Consider the following 22899-nt stretch of genomic DNA (forward strand, 5'->3'; position numbering starts at 1 on the left):
GCATCACTGAGCCTGTAATACAAATAATGAAATTAGTAGAAGAGTTAGAGCCTCTTGTTTGCCTGAAACTTGGGCTAGAAGTTGTTTTGCTCCCCCTCCACCCCTCTGGGAGAGGATCGTCTAATTGTCCTAACCTTTTCTCCACCCACTAAAAACAGTCATTTATGCAAAGTGGGACAGTTTCCTATGGGATTTTCTGTGGGAATTCGAAAACAGTCTTATTGAATATTTTACTGTCTGCTTAATGTTGATGACTGAGTTTTGAGGGCTAGAAAAATAGAATTTCAGTCTTAAGCATTTTGCCTAAATGTGTTTAAGTATAAAGCAGGCTAAACATGTGTATATATATATATATATATATAAAATGTTCACTTATTTTTTATAGGCTTCTCATAAGCTTTGTGCAGGTTTGTAAGTTAGTCCAAAGATGACACAAATCTTTAAACACTGCACAGCAGTGAAGGAAGACAAATAAAGCAGCACTGGGATTTAAAAGAAATTTGTTGATTCCAACTCATCCATCAGCAGACAGAACACATAATAAAAAGTGCATGGGTTTTGATGTGTAAAGTGTGACTGATAAGTGGGTAACAAGTCAATTTCCTCTAAACTGATTCCAGGCTGCCTTTTGGAGAGCGTCCTGTCATTTGGCTTAAGTTTCTGTTTTGTCCCTACCTTGTGAATAAACATACCCTTCAAGGGCCGGTGGTCACTCAGCTATTGGAAATACTAACTCCCACTTTCCCAGAACGTGCACGTGTATTTGGGGAAGAAGGACGCAGACTGTGTCATCTGCTGACTCGTGGTTTAATCTTTATTTTGCACTTCCAGCTGATAAGACCACTTTGTGCAGAAGTAATACAGGAAATGATGCAGTGCAGAAACCAAGTGTGGCAGAAAGGGAAACGGAATGTACTGGCAAGGGCTCAGCCCTGCGGACGGGCTCTCTGCTTCTTGGAAACGAAAATCTCCACATACATTGCTTTCTCTATTTTTTTTTTTTTCTTCTTTTTTAGCTTACTACCGGTATTGGAGCTTAGTGTGACTAGTGTACAGCAGCCTGTGAGTTTTCTCCCCCTTTCCTTATCTCGTGCCTTGTTCAGGGCTTGGAACGTGCTCAGGCTTTGTTGGGGCAGGCGGGACTTGAGCAGGAGTCTCTGGGCTGGAGGCTGGTGGCCGGCTGGGTCCTGCTGAGCTGTGTTGCTTCCAAGCATACCCTGCGAGCTAATGCTGCTCCTCGTGCTCCCAGCAGTTGTTGCCACAGAGGTGCCAGCTGCTGAGATAATACCTTTGATGGTGATGGTGAAGTGTGTTTTGGAGCGCCTGATCGTGGGAGTGGGACGTGTGTGTGTGTTGCAGGATTTGATCCAAAGACTTTGGAAAATCTTTGGTCTGACTTCTTGGGGCTGCATCTAAATGTCGTCTTAGTCTTTGCAGAGCTCGTGTTAGGGTTGTGTTTTCAGGCACTGATATAAACATACAGTCTTAATAGATGGGACTTTTCCTTTTTCACAGCTTGGTGAAAATGGGTCAGGCTGAGGTAGAACTACATCTGCAAACATTATCAACGTTGAAATAAGTTTGGGTCGAAATTTAAATTTCGTACTTTCTTCTTTACTAGACCTTTAACTCAAGCCTTTTGAATTTTTTTTTAAGATTTTCATTTGGATGGAGGTGAAGTAGAAAGCTTTACTTGGTGATATACTACAGGAACTCGTAACTTTTGTGTGTGGAACTTGTATCTTTTGTTTGAAAAATAGTGAAAAATTATATTTAGAATATTGATTAAGATACAGAGTATATATGAGTTGAGAATAACTCAGTTACTTACAAACATATTTAAAGCACATGCACTGAAGTTCTGGTAATTCAGTTCTTAGATTAGCACAGCCCTTTAATAGAGTACTTTACAGTGCACGTAAGGATAAAGTATACCTGGAGTACAGTCAATGACAGTAATGGAGTTTCAGCTTATTTAACAGTATGGCTCATGCTCAGGTAACAAAACAAATTCTTAAATTTGCTGCAGGCTCATGCAAATCTTCCATTGCATTGACATTGTTATTTCAAGTACAATTCTTAGCATAAAAAATGGGAAGTACCAGTATGAAGTGCAGGTAGACATGGCCTGTGTCTCAGTCCATAATCATTATTCACATAAATGTAGTTTATGTATTGAGCCCAATAAAACTGAATCTCTGCAGTTAGATAACTGTTTTAATGACAAATTAATTTGAACCAAGTAGATGGTTTTCAGCTTAAAGTGCTTCAAATATAGTGATATACTATGAAACCATTACAATGCATGACAGTCAAGAGAGTAAGTGTGCCATAGCATTTGCAATTTTAAGTTCTGCAATAATTTCTTAGTATAACTATGAAATCCTGTCTGAGGTGGGTGTGCTGACACTTTCTATTCTCTGTGTGTATAGGTTGCTGCTTGGTTGGGTTTTTTTATGTCGTTCTGATGGTAATGAAAACATTCATATCCTTTTCCCCTTCCCCCTTCCTCTGCAACCTGTGGGTATCCAGTCCAGGATATGTTTCCTGTCTTGTCTATCTATTTGAAAATGAGTGCTGTAGTGCTCTTTGTCTCATTTTCCCCTCCCTGCCACTGCTGGGTCTCTTCTACTTGCCCTGGCAGAGCCTTTTGCCTGCTTCCAGTGTGGGCAAGTACAAAACTTGCTGCTCACAGCAGGGACTTCTTCCTGTGTGGAATTCCTCCCCCTCTTCACCATCACTTCAGTCCCATTCCACGTCTCCCAGCTCAAGGACCACTGTGCTGTCTAAAATCCTCTTATCAGGACTTCTCGTCCTTCCCACTCCTTCACGTGTCCTTGAGAACATCAGGCAGACATTGCAACAGGAAGGGTCAGGATGTAATTGGTGAAGTTCATGATAGCATTCCCTCACAGCCTGCTTGTGAGCTGTGAGGGCTGTTTGGTGGGGTGGGGACATCCAGTTTTTTTTCTCATGTGAGATGAGGGCAAGGATCTTTCTAGTTTCATTCTTTCTTTTTTTTTTTTCTTTGTTCCCCAAAGTAAGTCAGAGGTGAAACTGCACTGTTTTTGTTTCAGATCCTGCTATGCTCAAGTCTAGTGCAGTGATTTTTGAACTGCATGACTGGCAGTTTGGAGAGAGCTGGGTAGCACATTGCTCTTGGGGCATATTGCTTCCATCTGCTCTCTAAAATAAATAATAAAAAAAGCACTAGTGATCTTGCACTGGTTCCTTGGGATGTCTCGCTGGTTAAGGCTGCAACAGCTGACAGGCAGAGGGGAGTGCCCTTCCCGCTTAACAGGGAAAAATGGAATTGAGGGACTGTTTTAGGCTAGATTTAATGTGGACGACATTTTTCATATAGGATTCTTGCCCTTTTATAGAGTGAGTGTGGGAATACAGTCGTGTCTTCTTGTGTTCTGGCTTTTTCTATGGAGCTTCTCACAGTACTAGCTGATGCCCTGCTTGGGCACCAAGAGAAGTATTGTTTGGAGCTGGCAAACACACTTGCTGTCCTCCCTGCTATGTGGCACAAAAATCACTGAGGCCACAGAGCAAACTGGATGAGGGAGCTGAGCTGATGGGGACTTGTCTCACCCTGTACCTTCACCCTTTACCCTCTCCTCTTACTAAACCTCCCCCTCAACCTCTTTTGGTTTTGTTTATAATGCGTCATTATTTTCCAGGGTCATCACATCATTTATTCGGGGCTGTTTTGGAAAGAGGGATATACAGGGTTCAGCAGCAGACCCTGCTGCTTAAGTCTTCATCAGATGTGCCTCAAATCCAGTTCTGGAGGCTGTCAACACTTTGTTGCTGGTTGTTTTGGTGTTGGTTGGTTTTTGGTCACACCACTCTTGTGGGTTGGGTTGGGGGATGTTTTTAACAGTTGTATGATAACTTAAAAGGTAAAATCCTTTTTTTCTCTCCCTCTGATGTTCTCCTGCAGGTTGTCAACCAGAAGAATTTAGAAGAATGAGAAGGTCACGTCCATCAAGGGGGGATGCCAGCACTGCCTTCCTGGGACTGGAGGATTGAAAAGGAGAAAGGACCGGAATTATTTGATACAGGCTGTTTTTGACTACTGACACAGTCTGCTGTACCCTGGTGGTGGTGGAAGAACAGGACAGTCTCTCCTGCTTGGTTCTGTGGCATCAACACAGTGGGATCACCATGAATGTGACAAGTTTATTCTCCTTCACCAGCCCAGCAGTGAAGAGGCTGTTGGGATGGAAGCAAGGGGACGAAGAAGAAAAATGGGCAGAGAAAGCTGTTGACGCCTTAGTGAAAAAACTGAAGAAGAAGAAAGGTGCTATGGAGGAGCTGGAAAAAGCATTAAGCTGTCCTGGTCAGCCCAGCAACTGTGTGACAATTCCTCGTTCCTTGGACGGCAGGCTCCAGGTGTCGCACCGGAAGGGGCTCCCGCACGTCATTTACTGCAGAGTGTGGCGCTGGCCCGACCTGCAGAGCCACCACGAACTGAAACCACTGGAATGCTGCGAGTTTCCCTTCGGCTCAAAACAGAAGGAGGTTTGCATCAATCCCTACCACTACAAGCGGGTAGAGAGTCCTGGTAGGTTCTTCCTTGTTTGTACCTTTACACCTTATCTGAACAATGCCAAGTGTGGCAATTAATCATGTGACTCATCAGCTTGAATAAGCAAAAGTGGCTGTTTGCACATGTCAGATTCTTCCTCTGCACTTTATCTGGATGGAAGCATTAATGAACAGTTCTCCCTTTCACGTGGCGAATGCCTCACTTGTGTAAATGTTTTATCCCTGTACAGAGGTATAGTCTTAGTATATGCCTGGTATCATCTGGGTGCCCACTATCCCTCAATTAATTTGTTGTTTACTGGACTGTGCAGATCAATGAATTTATATGAAACATTGCAAGGTAACCAAAAAGGATTAATTGCAGTCTGTGCACAAAAACCGTTCTGCCATTATAGCAGCAGCAGTACTGGTAGTATTTCCAAATTATTATTTCACTTTATCACGTTTGTTTCTTCATCCCCCAGAAAATAATACTGTATTTAGAATCTCCCGCAATTGTTGCCTTTTGGAAAGACTTTGAATTTAGACAGCAGAATATAACCCCTTCAGTTTAAAGCTTTGATAGCCCTGTTTAATTTTATGTGAAATTTTACTATCAGCTGTTCTGCAAGCGCAGTTTGCTTACCTGCTACCCTCTGCCTCGCTTCTTTTTTGTTTTTAAGGTGCAATCCATTCTCTCTGCCCCCTCCTCAAAGGCCAAACCTCTTTTTGATACTTCTGTGCTTAATTTTACTTAGTGCAAGTTTATTATCAGGGAATACTTCCAGGGGCTAAGATGAGCTGTGCTTAGATGTATTGTCACTAGTCTCCAAGTCTCCCGCTGTTTGTGAGGGTGTAGAGTTGTAGAAATGCACTGCAGGCATGGGTGGACTTTCCTGGTTTAAAAGTGGGAAGTCCATCACTGTTAGGCATTTCATAAACTGTGAAGCTTTGTGTAAGAGTGGCCAGGACACACAGAACTGTGGTGGAAATAAGGTTATTGCAAAATTGTTTTTCTGTGAATGGAAATGGCATTTGTCTTGGATCTACAGTGCACAGTGCATATCTTGATGCTAAATATTTCCCTTTGGTGTGTTAGTTTTAACTTGGAAATCATGTGAATGGCAGGGGTAATACCCATAATGTATGTATTTATGCAGCAAAAACTTGAACAAAGGTACTCAGTACTGGAAAAACAGTTCCCTTAAAAATTTGAAATTGAGGAAAATTCTTAACAATTTGATTTTAAGTAGAAGTGGAATAGTAAAACAGTCATGTCCTTTTACTGCTAACTGTCTGCATATGTCTGCATTAGTTGCTTACATTCAGTATTCCAAAACACTGAAAATTAGGATTCCTGAAAGACATCTACTTCTGTCAGACTGAGCAACAACTGGGCTCTTACTGTAATGCTAAATTGCACGTTCTAACTAATTTTGGTTTAATATTGAAAACAATTACTGAGTTTGAGAACATTCTCATTTGGACCATTTATACCATATTAAAAAACAAGTATTTTTAAATATCCTGTCGCTTCAAAGAATCACAAAATCACAGAATTTATTAGATTGGAAAAGACCTCTGAGATCATCGAGTCCAACCTATGCCTGAACCACCACCATGTCAGCTAGGCCACTAAGTGCCACAGCCAGTCTTTTCTTAAAGACCCTCACAGACAGTGACTCCACCACCTCCCTGGGCAGCCCATTCCAATGCTTAGCAATCCTTTATTGGGGAAGAAATTCCTCCTAATGTGCAACCTAAACCTCCCCTAGTGCAGCTTCAGATTATGTTCACATTCATATGTCCACTTCAATGAGTTATGCAAGAGAAAAATAGAACTTTCAAAAGGTGTCTGACTAAAATATACATTTTAGCTGAGTGATACCAAGTAGTTTAAGGGGTTGGAAAGCTGGGGTTGGGGTGTTATCTTATAAGTGTTTTGTATTTGGGAAAGTGAGCAAAAGGTTACGAACTATAAACCCAAATTCTGGATTGCTCTTCAGTTGTGTTTGGATGAGATAAAAATCTCTTTGCTCATGTAACTGGGAAAAAAAATCTGAAACAGTGGCTTAATCAAGTTGGAGACAGTAGAAACAAAATGCTTTTCATTTTGTCCAGAGAGTACCCTTCTTCAGGAAAAACCAGCTATTCTTGGTCAATTGCCTAACAGGGAACTGGGCAGTTTTCTTGCAAGCATTAGGGCTGTAGTCAGTTTGACAGAGCTGACAGAAATATTTAGTCTTTCACAAACTCAAAGTGCTGCTCTAACCACTTAAAATATTCTGGAGGTATCTGCTGACCAGGAGTGAGTGTTCCCTTGTGCCTGGGTGCCCCGTTACACCGGGCTCTGGAGGTGCAGTGTAATATATGTGCTGAAGTTACATCTTGAACCTGTAACACCTTGCCAAAGTGCCACAGTGGGGGTGAAGCCCACTGTGGTTTTACTGAGGTCTCTGGCTGGGTGTGTAATGTAGGAGGGTTTTGTATTTAGTCAGCCACAGATCTGCCATTGTTATGAAGGATATTGCATGGAGATGAATGGGAAAACATGGCTTTTGGAAACAGGTGGTAGCTGAACTCCCATTTGGCTTGGAGAGCTATGCTTCGTAACTTCTGACTTCTTTTTTCCTGTCCCTTCCTCGTTCTTGCTGTTCTCCAAGCGCGGTCTTTATCTTTGTTTCCTGACAGTCACTCCCAGATTCTGCAAACTGTTTTTCCCCGTTTTTGCCAGGACATTAAAACACCATTATTGCTGCGTAAGTGCTTGTGCTTTGAGATTAATGGGTGATGGGAACTCATGCATGAGTCACCATTTACAACAGTCTGTGGACTGTGGACAGATACCAAGGTTTGTGTTTCCAAGGCTATCATTGCAGAAGGGTTAGAAATGTACTTTCTCTTCACAGAGCGAAATCAGAAGCTCAGATTGTGTGCGATACGTGTTTTGTGTGCAAGGTACATCATGAAATTGCGTCTGTAAGTGACAGCGTGGGCTGTATTTAACTGTTCTGTGCAGAACCAGTTACTGGTGAGCTGATATGTATGATCCATACACAGGATGGCATCTATACTTTCACTCTTCTGCTGATTGTCATGTGATTTGTTTCTGTGTTGTGAGTTTTGAGGTGCGGATTAGTGGTAAATCCTCAACTACATAAAGTCAAGTAATGGTCTTTGTTGGGAAATCAGTACTATGAATGTGTCTCAGTTTTCACAGTGCCAGAGGCATGCCTGGATTTTCTGCCTTGATTCCTTATTGCATCCTCAATGTTTAGCTTGAGAAGATAAGCTTGGAAAACATGAAAATTGGCACACTGTGGTGTGTCTACTAGCTACAAAGCTACACTTGAATCCAAATGAGATTTTTCTGTTGGCCAGGCTAGATAGGAGCTGGTTGTAAACAGTGAGAGAAGGGAGAAAACTGTCAGCAGTCTCAAACAGGGAATCTCCCAGTGCCCCTGAGCATTGGCTGTGCCGCTGTCCCTGCACACAGAGAACATGGCACCTGGCAGGCACGTGGGTGTGACATGATGGGACCATACTCATGGCTAACTTGTCCAGGAGGCTCTGCACAGGCACGGGTGCCTGTCTGATCCTGCAGAGAGTTGATCAGGAAAACTAAACAGACAGAAAACTACTCTTTGGCATGGCTAACTTGGCAAGCTCACTGCCCTCAGCTCACTCTCTGTGGAGTCAGATGGGGGCACAGCATCACGGGGGCACAAGCTGGAGGTGAGGAAGGGTGGCCTTCCTCTGACACTGTGACACTTGTTCAGCCTGGAATCAGCGAGCTGCCCCTCAGGAGATGGAGACTCTGTGGTGAGATTTGTGGAGCGCTCCTGCTCACTGTGTTGTGCCAGCACAGCTGTTTGCGTGGCCTTGTGCTGAACTGGATCACAGTCACTTTTTCCCTCCCCTGCTGTGTTATCTTTCAGGCTGATCAGAGCAGCACAGGGGCTTGCCTCCTGCCTGCGGGAACATCTGTACCAACACAGCCCTGAGGAGGACATCTGGGAAGGAGTGGAGGTGGAGGGAAACACGAGGAGAAAGTAGAGACTCTTTTTGCTGGGATTAGGAATGCAACCTTGTCCTCGAGTGCCAGGAAGAAATATCTCCTCATGTGTTACAGTAGCTCACTGCTGTTCCCTATGCCCCTTGTGTGCAGAATTATTTCTGGAGCAGGGTAGTTAATGGCTTGTCAGATTTCTCCCTTGGCAAGGCAAAGCAGAGCTTTTAATTAAGGAGGGCAAGGTCTGAATTCGATGCCTTTTAAAACTGGCATGCTTAGCTGAACTGATGTGCTTGCTTGGCTGAATCTGCCTTTTCTCCTCAGTTTTAGTTTTGGGTTTAGAGATACCTGTTGGGACTATCCTTAATTATGATCAAGACTTGAAAAATAATTAGGTGTACAGCATACATAGAGGCTGTGAGGAAAAACCAGACACGATGTTTCTCATCTCCCTGAAAAGGCCATGAATGACCTCTCAGGTTTTGCAGGAGAATCTGTGAACTGACATTTGGAAGTCCTTCCTGAGACACTTCCTTCCCTTCTTTTATCCTTAGGTTTCTGTGGAGACACAGCCTCTGTTCTTGCCTCTGTCCTCAGTTATGTCTGTGGGATCAGATGAAAGATGTCATCCAGAATCCAGGGGGGACAAATTTCTATTTTTAAGCCTGGATTCTGTTTGTTCTAACTGCAAAACAAAAGGAATGGCATAGGGAACAGGGAGGATGAAAAGGTGCTTGAACTGACACTGCTATTAAAAATAATAATAATAAATCACACCTCTGATGTGGCTATAGGGGAGGAGGTTCAGTTCTTTTGCCTTAGCTAAAAGGAAAGAAGGAAAATGGAGAAACTGAATATTTAATTTTCTTAAACAGTGAACACCAGCTCTCCTCTGTTCCATGTGATCCAGAATTGTGTTTGCCTCTACTAAGCGTCCTTGCCCATCAGCCTGCTAGTTTTTGAATTTATAATATGTTACAAAGGAGGCAAAAGAGGAATTAACTTCTCTTTTATGTTTAATGTGTGGAAATGGTTAAAGGTGCAGAGTGTTTCTCTAAATGGTTACCCCTACCCCACATGTTGTCTCCTGAGAGTGTCCAGAGGCTGCTGATACCTTCTCGGGGGTCAGGCTTGGGAGAAACTTGTTCTTTATTGGTCTGGATGAGCTTAAACCTGCCTTGGGAAATGCAGTGGTTAACTTTTCGATACTCATTTGTGGAGGTGCTTACAGATGCCCCGCTGTGCTTGAAGCCTGAACTGCTGGGGGTACTAAAACTGGTCAGTCCAGAAGCAGATGATCTGACCCAGCCCCTTAGTGCAGACACTTGGAGGCAGAAAACAACTACAATGGTCCATTTTTTTTTCTTTTGCAATAAGGTGTAGATAAAAAAGACTGGATGACTTTCCTCAGTTAAGCTTCTTTCTTCAGAGAGCTGGCTGCAGACTGCTCTACATCGAGGGGCTTTATGAAGCTGGTGGTGCCATTGTTCCTCCCAAACCAGGGGGCAAGCAGTGGTTGCTTTTTCGTGATGAAGACAAATAACAGTTGAATTTTGAATTCCGCCTCAAGATTGTGATGTTCCTCTCCATTATAACCATTAATTCAAAGTGTGTGTCTGCTTCAGCAAGCTTGTTTTTTGGCCAGAAACATTTTACCTATGTGTACAGCTGCTTTTTGCCACAAGAACAGGCCAGGTCCCCAGGCTCTGAGGAGAGTGGTAGGTGTGTTATGCTGTTTTTGCTCTTGGTGTGGACTCCCTGCCTATGATTTTAACCTGATTATTTTCATATTTGTCTTTGATCTCCTCTGCTCTTTGCTCTTAAGTGTTTCTCTGTAAGGCGGGACACCTACTGCAGGCACCAGGGGTGCAGAAAGAAATTTGAAATGGTGGAAATCCTGGATGAGGCAGATTTAAACTCATGTGGTCCTTGAATATTCCCCTGTCCAGCACTGCAGTTCTGGTCCTCAGTGAAAGAGCAGTAAAGCATGCTTAATGGAGCTTTCTAATACCATTTGAAATCACATAGGTGTTTGATTGTGTGCGTTGGTCTGGTCATAATTGTGAGCACTCACTCTCTAGGTGTACTTTACTGAAAAATGAAACGGGTCATTTAGTCATCCCCATCTCATCCCCCTAGGATCATGACACATAAAAATAATATTCCCAAACGGTGCCTAGATGGGGGAAATTCAGAAGAGGATCTTTAAAAACCCACCATGGTGTACTCCCACTGCACTTCAGACCTGAAGTCACCTGTTGGATCACCGATGCTGCTTTCGGCAAGCGGCAGGGTTCAAACACAGCTCCTGAGACTGTCAATTTTCAGGTGCTGCAAGTCTGTCCTGAGCAAGTTTGGAGCCAGCAGAGAAAATCTGGGAGTGAGTGGCAAATCCCTTTGGGACCATGAGCTTGCCTGGCTGGGCGTTTTGGGGTCCTGGGCTTGCTCAGTGGCTCCCACCCCCCAGTACCTGGGCAAAGGGACGAGACAGTGTGAGAGCCTCTGTGCTGTTTCCAGTCAGGTGGAAGAGCTGTGATGGCCCAGGAGCAGCTGCTGGCATGGCTCCCACGGCACCAGGCCTGTTAGAGGATAATGTTGGCAGTGCCAGGCATCCTGAAGAAAAGGGAAGAGGGACAGATGAAAGGGAAGCTGCTCCAGTGGAGTAAGGGAGGGCAAAACCGGTGCATCCCTTCAGGGTTAATATATAGAACCAAGTTAGAAAAATCCTTGTTCCTGTGTGATTCCTTGTAGCAGGATTTCTGCACCTCTGTGGGCTGGGGGTGAGGGAGCAGAGTGTGATTGCTGCGAGGTTTTGCTGCAGGGCCGTGTAACGCCGCTCTTGGGTGTGACTTTAAAAATAGCATTGCTACAACAGGTGGGCACAATTATAGGATGGTTTCCCGAAATAGCAAAAGCAACTGTCAGTTTGCTTGGCAAGCAGTATAAAACTTCCTTCATTTTGGCTTTGCAGAATTCAGTTCTAAAATTCCCCACCCGAGCTGACCTGGGGGAGAGGAATTGAAATGGGGAGGTGAAAGGAGAGAATGGTCCAACAGCAGGGCTTTCCTTGTCTAACCTCACCACATGTCAGAAAAATAAGTAACAATAAAGGGATAAAACTTGTCAAGAAAGATATGTTTTTGTCCCTTTTTTGTGTGTGTTTTCTTTCTTTAAAATTAACCAGACACAGATGTTTCTTCTGACTTGAAAGACCAGACTCCCAAGTTTTAACCTCCTCAGTAGGATGGTGACTGTGGCTTTCATACAGGTAATTTGAACTCTGGTCTGTGTAAATGTCTGAGTTAATATACACTATCACTGTGACTTCCTCCTGTATCAGGACTGCTTCTCCACCAAATCTGCTTACAGGGACTCCTTCACTAATGTGCATACAATTAGTACTAAATTCTGAACCTGACCTTGACAAATGTCAGTTTAATCAAAACGTTAGCTTATCAGAGCATCCGCAAATAAAATCTAATGTTAGCTGAATATTGTAATGCAGGAAATGTACTAATATTGCTTGCCAAATGCATTTAGACCAGATGTCTGATGTAAAAGTAATGTCAGTAAAGTAACAACTGTTTTGCCTTTTTTTTTAAATACAGTCTTCAGTTGTAACTATGTAAAAGGACAGGTCAGGCTGTGGGGTCTCCTGAAACTGCAAAATAAAATTAGGAGTTGAGAAAACAAGACAGCTCTCGGCTTTCTCCTGGAATAGAAACTTTGGCATGTTTGTCCACCTGTCACCCAAACACAGGTTGCTGAATAGCTATTATTGAGCCTATTCACGTGCAATTACTATAACAGAGGTTTGGAGCAAAAGTCTGAAAGACTGGAATTTCTCCTTCTGAGAAAACAACAAAGCAAAGCTGTGATACCACAGCCAAGGTGTTATTGGAACAGCATAAAGTTGTTTGATCCTCAGAGATTGCTTTTGACACAATTCTTACTAATTTTTTATTTTATAAACTCTATCCTAAGTGTAGTCTTTGTATATGAGAACTTGTCGTCTGGGCAAAGAATAACCAGTTTTGCCAGGTTTTGTTTTAGGCAACATGAGAAAACGTAATGACATTAAAACTTTTTCTTCTGCATGGTGTTTTACTGTTTACAAGCAAGATCTTGGCAAGCCCTTGCAGTCAGCATGCTTCAGTGACTCTCTAGTGCTGCAGACAGCAAGCAAAACTAAGCCCGTTCAGCTGAGCATATGCTGGTACCTGCTCTGTTCCCACCGTGGGACTGGAGAGCTCATCAGGATGCCACAGCCAGCTTCAGCTGCTGTGACCTCAAAGGCAGGAAATGAAGCTAGGAGTCTTCAGGAGGGTTGAAATTTGTTAGTTTAACACAGCTGCTGGCTTTTGTTGTTTGGTTTGGGGTTTTTTTTCCCTTCTCATTTTTTCTTACAACTGTGTCTTTGCAGGATTTTCTCTCTAGAGCATGGAGTACACAAGTTCCTCCTCTGACCATGTTTTTGTACCCATTTCCAGATAGCGTGAGCTAGTGTGTAAGGATTTCCCTCCTTCCCAACTTGCAGTTTTAGTTTTCTAGCAAATCATACATGACTTTGCATAAATTCCTATGAAAATGCAGCTATATGATGCTTGGAAATCTAAGTGCATTGTCTAATGGTAGTGCTGTCAGGTCTTCATTAGCACCAAGGGCCCTGTTGTGGGACAAACCCTTTTACAGAATATATGTCAACCAAGTCATCATGATTTTTAAGAGCAAAAAGTGCTGCAGCAATTGCTTATATTTTTCCCTTTTTTCTTTTTAAATTTTAGAAATAAAATTTTTACAGAAGTAGAATCTACTTTGGCAAGGAAAGATGATCGAGGTCTGCTTTCTTATATGGGGCCCCTTGTATTTTATTATTTGGTCTTTCAATTTCTATACATGGAAAGAGAGCTCTTCACATAACATGCAAAGGGGGTGGAAAAAATGAGCCCTTGAGGGAAGCTAGCTGTCACCTGGGCTTGTGTAAAACAATCAAAACCCATATGGATAGAAAATATGCTACTCTGAAAGTACAGCAGGTCCTTTGGATTGGTTTGAGGTTTTTTCATAGAGAAACTTTTAAAAAAAGAAGTTATATTCATAAATTGGAGACTTTCTCTGTTTGCTAAAATCATTATCTCTGGAATGTGAAAATAGAACAACAAAAAAAGAAAACCAAGGAAATCTTCACTTTTAGGACAGCACACCTGTTAGTTTTCTGAAGAAGAGCAGGGTGACATGCTGGAGATAAAAAGAGTAGAGATCAGTAGCTTTCTTCAAAGGCCACTATTACATTTTCATAAAAGAATTTCTTCCTTGGTGTGGTTAGTCAGAACACTTATCTGAACAGCCAGGTTGTCCTAGGTCTATCTTCTATATTTTTGGCATTTTTGGCTCTTAGATGAAATAGCCCTGTGGGTGAAATTGCCCTGTAGCTCTAATTTCTTTAACACAGCTCTGCTTGTTTGGTGCAGGCATACTTGGTAATATTTGCATGGCAAAAACAAGCTACCCAATTCCCAGGCTGTCTTGACAGACACGGGATCTCAGCTACAGTTCCACAAACATACCCATCCTGGCTTCCATGTGGTTTATCTTCCTCTTTTTTACTAGTAATAGTACTGCTTTTAATCATGTATTAACTCTTAAATCCAAGTCCACATTGACAGAGAAGGTTGGGAGCAAAATTTAGCCACAGTGTAGCACATAAAACCTTTTAATCCGGTGTTTGAAGAATTACAGAAATCAAGCTGTCGGATGACTTGTGGTTCTACTCCATTAATTTTAATGAGGTTGAGTTTGCAAATCTGTTGCAGTAGCTTTTTAAGACAACAGTGTATTCAATAATATGTTTCTTTTAAATGTATGCATCCCTACTGATGATAATTAAAAAAAAAATTAATTTCTTTTTATTATATCTGTGTTCCCTTCCACTGAAGAGGGTAAAGAGGAAGGGAGACCTTGTGTCTGCTAATGGTTAGAGGCACATCCTGCAGAGATCTGCACAGCAAAAGATGTGCACTGCTTCACTATTTTATAGCAACAGGTGTGCTGGCTTAGCACTGAGTAACTCTCTCATGCTTTCTCCCCTTCAATTATACCTCTTCCTGGAGCTGGCAGCTGCAGCAGAGATCAGCCTCCTCCCTTGCTGTTCTGAGCCTCAGTAATTTGTTATTCCATATGGCTGAGGTCTGCAACCTGACCAGAAGCTCAGTGCCTTGCACAGGGGCGAGGGGAGCAAGAGGGGTGTGCATCCCCCTTTATGGTTTGAACTCCTGGCTGCCTTCCATACTCGGGAAGGGCCCAGCCCCTGCTCATGTCTTCACTCCTGAGTGAACAGCGCTCAAATTAACTCCTTTGTGACTCCAGTAGGAGCAGCTTCCCCGCAGAAAAGCCTGTGAGCTGCAGAGAGATCAGGGTATGGCAGTGAGAGCCTTGGAGTTGGACTAACTGGAGCACTGTAGTCTCTGTCCCAGCTGATGTGGCCTTTCAGGGCTTTTTCCTCCTTGTTTAAAGTTGTGTGTGTGCAGGGAGGATGTGAATTAGGGGCAGCACTCAAAGTAAATTCTGCAATGATATTTTTGAGCCTATTTGTGCTGTATCAATACCAGTTGTATTCTTTTCCCCCCTTCCCCCTTTTCTGTGTGTGTTTTGAAGAAGTTGGCATTTAATCACTGGAGGTTGAAGTAGTTGGACAAAAAGCATAGGTTGGCAAGGAGGAGACTTGGGAAGAGGAGACTTGTTTGTATTTCAAGTCCTTCTAAACTTCTCCAGCAGTTCTGCCCAACAGGAGAAAACATGTATATATACCTTGGGAAAATCTGGCACTGCATTAATTTAATTACAGAAAACATACAGAAAATATCCTGTTCTCCTGCTATTTTAAAATGCTGTAAATCATGTGGCTTCCTCTGATGTCATGTGTGTCATTGTTTAATATGAGGTAGAGGATGGGAAAGGTAGGTGATGTACTTTCTGTACAAATTAACTTCAGAAAAGTTAATGTTTGACCTTCATCCATAGGAAAGGAAGAGATAGGAAAGCTGTGTTTTTAATGCTTGGAAAAGTAAGGAGGAATCATAAAGACAGGAAAAGGAAAATACATTTTAACACATGATCTCATTGTTGCTTTTTTCACTGGCTAATTTATTAGCCCAGCAAATGTTGACTATGATGATTAAATAGTGCTTGCAAATAGCTGGAAAAAGACTGCTAGGTTTAACAGAAAAAGTGTAATTCTGAGAGACCCTAATGTTCAGAGAGCTTGGCTGTGACATGTTGTGAATCAGGGGATTTGTGATGTCCACCTGAATGTTGGGTAACTTTTTTTTTTAATGGCCTTTTCCAGTGGCATATGAGAATAGTTGTGTTGGAGGCAAGAAAGGGTCTGCTCAGCTGAGGGAGATGCAGCTTGTCCTGTTGGAATCTCAGTGAAATTGTTCTTAGAAATGGAGACATCAGATTAAGTCTTTGAAACCTCCTTCTGACTCTAACGGGCAGCCTTAATTGCAGCAGGGAGGGTTGGGTTTTTTTTAAGTGTATGTTCAGTAAAGGTTTCTGGGACCTGACTTCTCATGCATTAATGCCACTAGCAGGCAAAAATGGTGGCTTAATTTCTCTCTTAGGCATATGCAGAAAGAGTGAGCAAGGGAAACCCGCTCCTTTGTTTTTTAGTTAATCTGTGATTTTAGGAATAGAGAGTGAGTTTTCTGTGTGGCATACATTTGTATCAATTTTAAACATGGATCTAGACCTCAGACCTGGCTTATGTGTAGAGCAGTATCCTGATGTTCTTGGACTTCAGGACACTTAAGTAAATATCTAAATGCTTCTGTAATAGCAAAGTGCTGGAAGAGTAAAGATGCCCCAGTGTCCTGGAAGAACCTGTTTCTCTTGTCAAGAAAATGTTGGGATTTGTTTTGTGTTTTTTTTTTTTTTTTTTTAGTTGGTAATTCAGTTTGCAATTCAGCCTTTTAATGAAGCAGTTGTCTCCAAAACATCTTAATCTGAGTGATAGTTATGTCTGTATAGGCTTGTTGTGTATAAATGCTCCTGTTCTTCTTCTGCATGCCCAGGTGTTGGGATCATGGCAGGAGTCTCGAGGAGAGAGGATGGTAGCTTTGGCTTGCTTTTCCTGGTTTTTATTGGTTTTTTTGGCACTCTCCCTTGAAGGCAGGCTATCCAGGGGGGATTTCTTCCAGTCCTGCTCAGCCAAGGAGTTGGGAAACAGAGTTGCCAAAGAGCAAAGATATGAAGAGGAATAGCTTTTTTATTTCTCTTCCACTACTTTGTGCATGGATCTCCCTCTCCCAGCCCTTGCCTCTCCTCTTCTCCCTGTCACCCAGAAATCTCTAGCTTTTAATCCTCCGGTTAGCTTGGACTTTGCTGTGAGGCATTCAAGGATAGAAGCTGAGGCACTGGAAAAAGAGTTGATTCTTTTATCTTAGTGTATCCGGTATGATGTTCATATTCCTAGTTTAAAAGAGACCTTTGTTTCTCCGTTGGTGAGAAGGCTTCTGAAGTGTGGTGAGACTAGTAGCTTCTGATGTTTCTGTGATCCCACAGTAGCATACAGTTGCAGCTCAGTTGCTGCTCAGTTGGTTCTTCTGAGCTACATAGTTTTGTTTAAATTGCGCACTTTGTAAACTGACTTGAAGAGTTAATAACCCTTTTAATAGTGACTTGTAAGAACATAGTCCAGGTTAAAAATAAAATTACAGCTGTTGGGACCAGACTGAGTTCAAGGCCTGTTAGTATTGTCTTGAGAAAAAAAATACCTGTTCTTATTTACAAGGGTTTGGGTTATGGGCCATTATGTGATCAGCGGGATCGTGTCAGCCCTGTAACGCGCTCACTTCCCAGCACTTCTTCGTGCGAGTAAAACTGGAACACAGAACTGTGGTTTGTTCTTGGCTCTTCTTCGCTGGCCCTCTGTGCAAACAAGCTCCCATCTGGCAGAGCAGGTATCCAGCACGATCACTATGAATTCGAGCTATGCAGTAACCGGATGTAAGGAAGAGCTCTTGCTTAGACATGTGCCCCTAGATTTGACTACCTTGTTTTTAAGACAGATGTGAATGCGCCATAGGGGAGGAAGAATGTGGGATTTTTTTTCCCCTATATAGCCTTCAGAACTGAGTCTCTAACACTGTGGCTTTTCTCTGTTTCTCCCTTTCCAGTCCTTCCTCCAGTGCTGGTTCCAAGGCACAGCGAGTACAACCCCCAGCACAGCCTCTTGGCGCAATTCCGCAACCTGGGACAGAACGAGCCCCACATGCCGCACAACGCTACTTTCCCGGACTCTTTTCAGCAACCCAATAGCCACCCGTTCCCCCACTCGCCCAACAGCAGCTATCCAAACTCTCCTGGAAGCAGCAGTAGCACCTATCCACATTCTCCAGCCAGCTCAGACCCAGGAAGTCCTTTCCAGATGCCAGGTACAGTTTCAACTTTTGTTCCCCTTCAGAAGGGAGAAGGTGGTTGGACATCACTGGTATCATAGCTTTTTTGCTTATTAATACCAAATTATCAGCTAACTCTTGTGTTCAATAGCAAGCTGAGGTATTGGTAAGGTAATAAAGAGGTAAGGTAAAGCTGAGGTAAGGTAATAAAGACTGTATAATCTCTTTGTCTGGTAATAATATTGATGGTTTTAATATTATGCCTCTTTCAAACACAGTCAAACCACTACAGTAAAACTCTTGTGGGGTGGGGAGAGCGATTCAAAATGTTTTGGGGACCAGTTCAGCAGTTAAGACCACAAAGCTTAGTGTGTTTAATGCACCAGAAGTGTAATGCTAGAGATCACGTGCTTAAGAGAGAGATCATCATACCTTCAGCACAAAGCTTTAGTTCTGCAGAAAAAGGATATTTCCCAAGGTGATCATGTTAGTGCTACTTGATAACAATTTCTTCACACAGTGATGTAATTTCAAGATGCAAGTATACTTCAGCTTAAAAACAAGCCCTTAAAAGAAATCTTCAGGCTGTTTTGCTAGCTAAACTCAGAGAAATAACAACCTTTCTTTGTTCACTGGTGTTTGTAGAAAATTCTGTGAAACTGTCTTTTTTTGGTCTTTATGTGGGGGTTGATAAAAATACTGCAGATGCAGTTTGTGGCAGATTTCTTGATTTAAATGCTGGGGGAAGGACTCAGTACAAATGCTTACTGATGTTGTTTGCCTGTTTTCTTCGGGGGCTGAGGGAGGGCACGTGTAAACAAAGCAGCAGACTTGTGAAAATCTGTTTCCTATTACATGAAATTAACTTCCATGGATTTCTGATGTTGATAGTTGCTTCTCTTTCAAATTTCCCTCTCCCGAGTGAAGACTACTGAATTTGCAGAGGCTGAAAGAAAGGAGTTTGTATTGGCTTTTCTAAAAAATGTGAGAAATTGCCATGAAAAGAGCTGTCTTTTTTTTTTTTCTTTTAATTATTATTTTTTAATACGATTGGTGTGGTTGGGGCTCTTCCAGCAGAGATAAAGACCTAACAAGGTCTTCCTGAATGCTGGCCTGTGGAAGTTCACTTGATCTTTGAGGGTCTGTTCTGTCCACATGCCCATAATGTCAGCAGCTGCAGTGAAGAAATTGAATTAGAGGAGAGGTCAGGACACTGATGTCCTTGATGTCCATCAAGGATGGATACAGTTGTCCACCTGGCATTAATGAGGAAAGTGGCTGACTTTTGGAAAATACAAAAAAAAAAAGAAAAAAAAAAAGAGAAGGAAAGCAGTTATCCAGAGATCTTGAAAACTTTCTAGATACTAGCTAATTTGTTGCCTGTGGCCTTAGAATCTTGTGCATCACTCACATTATGTTTGCACACACACAAACCATTAAGGCTTAGTAAAACATGAGACTCAAAATCAAGTGCAGTCTGTTAAGCTTTTAATGCAGCCCTGTTGTCATCTCTGTCCTTCTCTGCTGCTTTCTCATCCAACTGAGGGTATTCAAGCAAGGGAATTAGCAAAGTACCTGCCAGCATTAGATGTAAAGCTCTCAACAAAATACCTTCTAAACAATAAGTAGTTAATAAATTTCATGAACATTTCTTTTCTTAAAAAATACATTAAAAAAACCCCCAAACAAACAAAACCACCACTCCACAAAAAAACCCCCAAAACTTACAAAGCATTCTCCTGCCTTTTGTTGATGCTAATTTAGTTTTCAGAGTTTTGGAGGCCCCTGTGATTATTTGCTGTGGTGGTTTGCAATCCATACTCTCAGTAATGGAAGTAAATGTGGGATGAGCAGCAGCCGTGTTCACCAGATAGCACAGTGGTAACCTAATCTCAGCTTCTGCAGCACAAGCAAGGGTCTCTCTCTCTTGCATGTACCTCTGTGCAGTTGATTTGGAGGAGAGAGTCTGCTGGTGTACTGGGAAATGGTGACATTGGCAGCTTGTAGCTTCTAAGAAACCTTTTGGGAAGCTTTCCCAGAAGTGGGATATGCAGCTGAAGGGCAGTGTTGAGTACCTGGCTGGGACGTTTCAAAGAGGGCTGAAGGCAGTATGGTAGTGAGTACAGTCATTGGACATGGGTTAGGTTTGTGCTAGTGATTCAGTTCTGAATGGGACCATGCAGAGACACTGATAAATAAATCCCAGACCCAGACAGCTGCTTCTGTAGAATTTGGGTTCCTGAACACTTTCTACTCATCCCAGCCTAGGGAAACAGAGCTAATACTCTGAACTGACAATAAGGTCCTGGATATATCTGGGATGTTTGCATACTTTGGTGGTGGAATTGTGTTGGAAACAGAAAAGTTCATACTGAAAGTTTTCTGCCCCAACTTCTGTTCACATTTACCATAATTGATATCTACTTGTGGCTGGGTCCTGAGACCTCTTTGTGCCTTAATGTCTGTATGACACTTTCAACCTGCAAAATCATGGGCTGGAAACACAGCTGAGCTTTCTTTTGTGGCTTTATGTGGGGGTGAAGTGACTTGTTTTTACTGCAGTTGTGATTAATATGCACAGTAATTCTTTGCTTTCCTGATTCAAAGTCCATGATTGCTTTTTCAGATTTCTGGTGGGTGGAAGTTTATAGCTGAGTCAGGCTGGAAGCATTTCCAGGCTAAAACTGTTTATGTGGATATGTAGATATTCTTTGAAGAGAGGAAAGGACTCGTGTATCTCTGCCTTTTCTATATTTAGCTGATACTCCCCCTCCTGCTTACCTGCCTCCGGAAGATCAGATGACACACGATACCTCCCAGCCGATGGATACCAACATGATGGCACCTGCAATTCCCCCTGACATACACAGAGGAGGTAAAAACACTTCTCCCTTCTTGTTTTCTGCTTCACTTCTTAAGAGTGAAGAACCTTCAGAGCTTACCAGTGATAACTGAGTTTTGTAATTTTGGATGGACGTTGTTCATGGAAATTTTTATCTGTAGAAAAGAAAAAACCCAGCCATGTAATTTTTTTTATGTTGTTGTAAGGGATGAAATAATGAAGCTGGAGACTATTTATAAATGTAAATATTTATTTATGACAGGAAGCTATCCCATGACTCTTTAAAAATGTAAGATATATGAGGTTTATTACTTTCTTACTCCCAACCAACTCAACGGCTAAAGTAATTTTATGTTTTCTATTGGGAACTTCCACTAATCTCTGAACAGAAAGAATTCCTATGATACTGCACGTTTCTGCACGTGATACTGAGCTTACACACGGGCAAGGAAGGGAATCTCTTTTTTTCCTGTGATTACATTGATTTATTGGAATAATGCAGTTGATGCTATATAAAGCCTACTGAATTCTGGATGACAGTAGATATAGTCAAGGATAGCTCTCCAAGCAGAGACTTGATCAGAGGATGGATGCTAATACTGTCAGTTTTGTAAATGCCCAGAGACATGTTACATGGGCAACTGGAATATCTGTATTTTTTCCTCTGAGGGAGTACATCTTATAAAATTGTGCTTTTTTGTTATGTTTTTGTCCTGAATTCTAAACTTCAGTCCTTGAAGAGTATGCTCTGCTTTTAATAAGTTACCCTTCTCCTGGTTATAAGGGCGTTTGAATTTTTTTGTATTTCGTTTTGTTCCACTCTCTCTTCCCATTTTTCTTTCATCTTTGAGTCATGCAGTGATAACTCTTGGTTCAGAATGCAGAGTTGTCTGCCCTAGGTGTGGCACTGCTACAGACTTTAAAAATCTGTACTTAAAAAAAAAACCCTATTGCTTTATGTACTGTGACACAGACATCTTTTTACACATTGCTCTTTAAAGCCTTTGCAGCCAGCCGTGACTGCTGAGTAAAGGATTTAGTGCATTCATCACGTTGTGAGAAATGGCCCCTTTAGAGAACACATGAGCTTACCCAGTTGTGGCCCATGCCAAGAAAGAGCAGCAAGCTGGAATGCTGTGCCAGAATGATTATCAAGATCACAAGCATATGAACAATTTAACTGTGGTGGTTTGGAATTTTTTGTTCCTTTTTTTTTTTTTTTTTTTTGGTACTTGTTTTCTGCTCCTCTTAATGTCTGGTTTCAGGAAGTATATTTGCCCTCTTAGAACAATTTGGATAGCTTTTGTGTTAACCTATTTACTCTCTGCTTGGAATAAGCTTTACACGTGATAAACCTCATCTGTAGCATTTCCACTTTTTGCTGATCCAGTACACTCTGTGTGTGTATGAATAGTTTTTCAGGAATTTGGGGTCTAACTGCAAACCTTTGCATATGTGTCCCTCTCCCAGTCTGCACAAGTACCATGGAATTCCTCCATTACATGAGAGTTGATAAAGAGAAAAGGGTTTACATTTTTCTTCTTGCTTTTCAGCATTCAACCATTTCAAAATAAAAATTGTGTCTATTAGCATTATCCCCTCCTAGTAGTTTAGTAGAATGGATTTTCATCTCTGTCCCTTCATTAAAAAAAAACCACCAGCCTTTTTTATGCCTTCTCATGTTTATTATTCATATATGTAAGCTGTGACTGTAGTACTCTAAAAAAAAATCTGCTGCAGGTTGTGAAGGAAGAGTTTTTGCTGTGAACTTACTGCACCATTTTTTGCTGCAAACTTTTTAGGAGCTTGTTCTTTATGGTGATTTGTTAGTCTTAAGAGATTTGATTTAACAAGCTGCATCCTGTCAATGAAATTGGGTAATTTCCATTGTTGGCCCATGCTGGGAATAGAGAGACTAAACGCACCTGCTCTGCATGACTTAAAGCAAATGTGAGGAAGTCAGTATGAAATCTGTGTGAGAGAGATATGATTAATTCTGTAAGAATGGCCAGCTGGCAAGATTTCTTCCTGACTTTGAGAACTGGGGCAAAGCTGCAGCTTTGATAATCACTGGCACCTTTATGGGAATTAAAAGTGTAGTAACCTCTTAC

The 22899-nt window shown here is 42.0% G+C and overlaps 1 protein-coding gene across 4 annotated transcripts in view; it reads left to right on the top strand.

Moving 5' to 3' along the window:
- The window catches only part of SMAD1 (SMAD family member 1), a 49638-nt gene that overhangs the window by 19657 nt on the left and 7082 nt on the right, over window positions 1–22899 (top strand). For 3 of the 4 annotated variants that reach the window (XM_064651701.1, XM_064651699.1, XM_064651698.1), the window contains exons 2-4: window positions 3950–4573; window positions 17725–17982; window positions 20705–20821. In XM_064651701.1, the coding sequence (XP_064507771.1) occupies window positions 4174–4573; window positions 17725–17982; window positions 20705–20821 (775 nt within the window). In that variant the 5' untranslated portion in view covers window positions 3950–4173. Of the gene's footprint in view, window positions 1–943; window positions 1063–3949; window positions 4574–17724; window positions 17983–20704; window positions 20822–22899 lie in introns of those variants that run through there. The other variant, XM_064651700.1, reaches the window with a different exon arrangement.

This window comes from Pseudopipra pipra, chromosome 4 (genome assembly GCF_036250125.1).
Source record: "Pseudopipra pipra isolate bDixPip1 chromosome 4, bDixPip1.hap1, whole genome shotgun sequence".
Taxonomy (NCBI): Eukaryota; Metazoa; Chordata; class Aves; order Passeriformes; family Pipridae; genus Pseudopipra; species Pseudopipra pipra.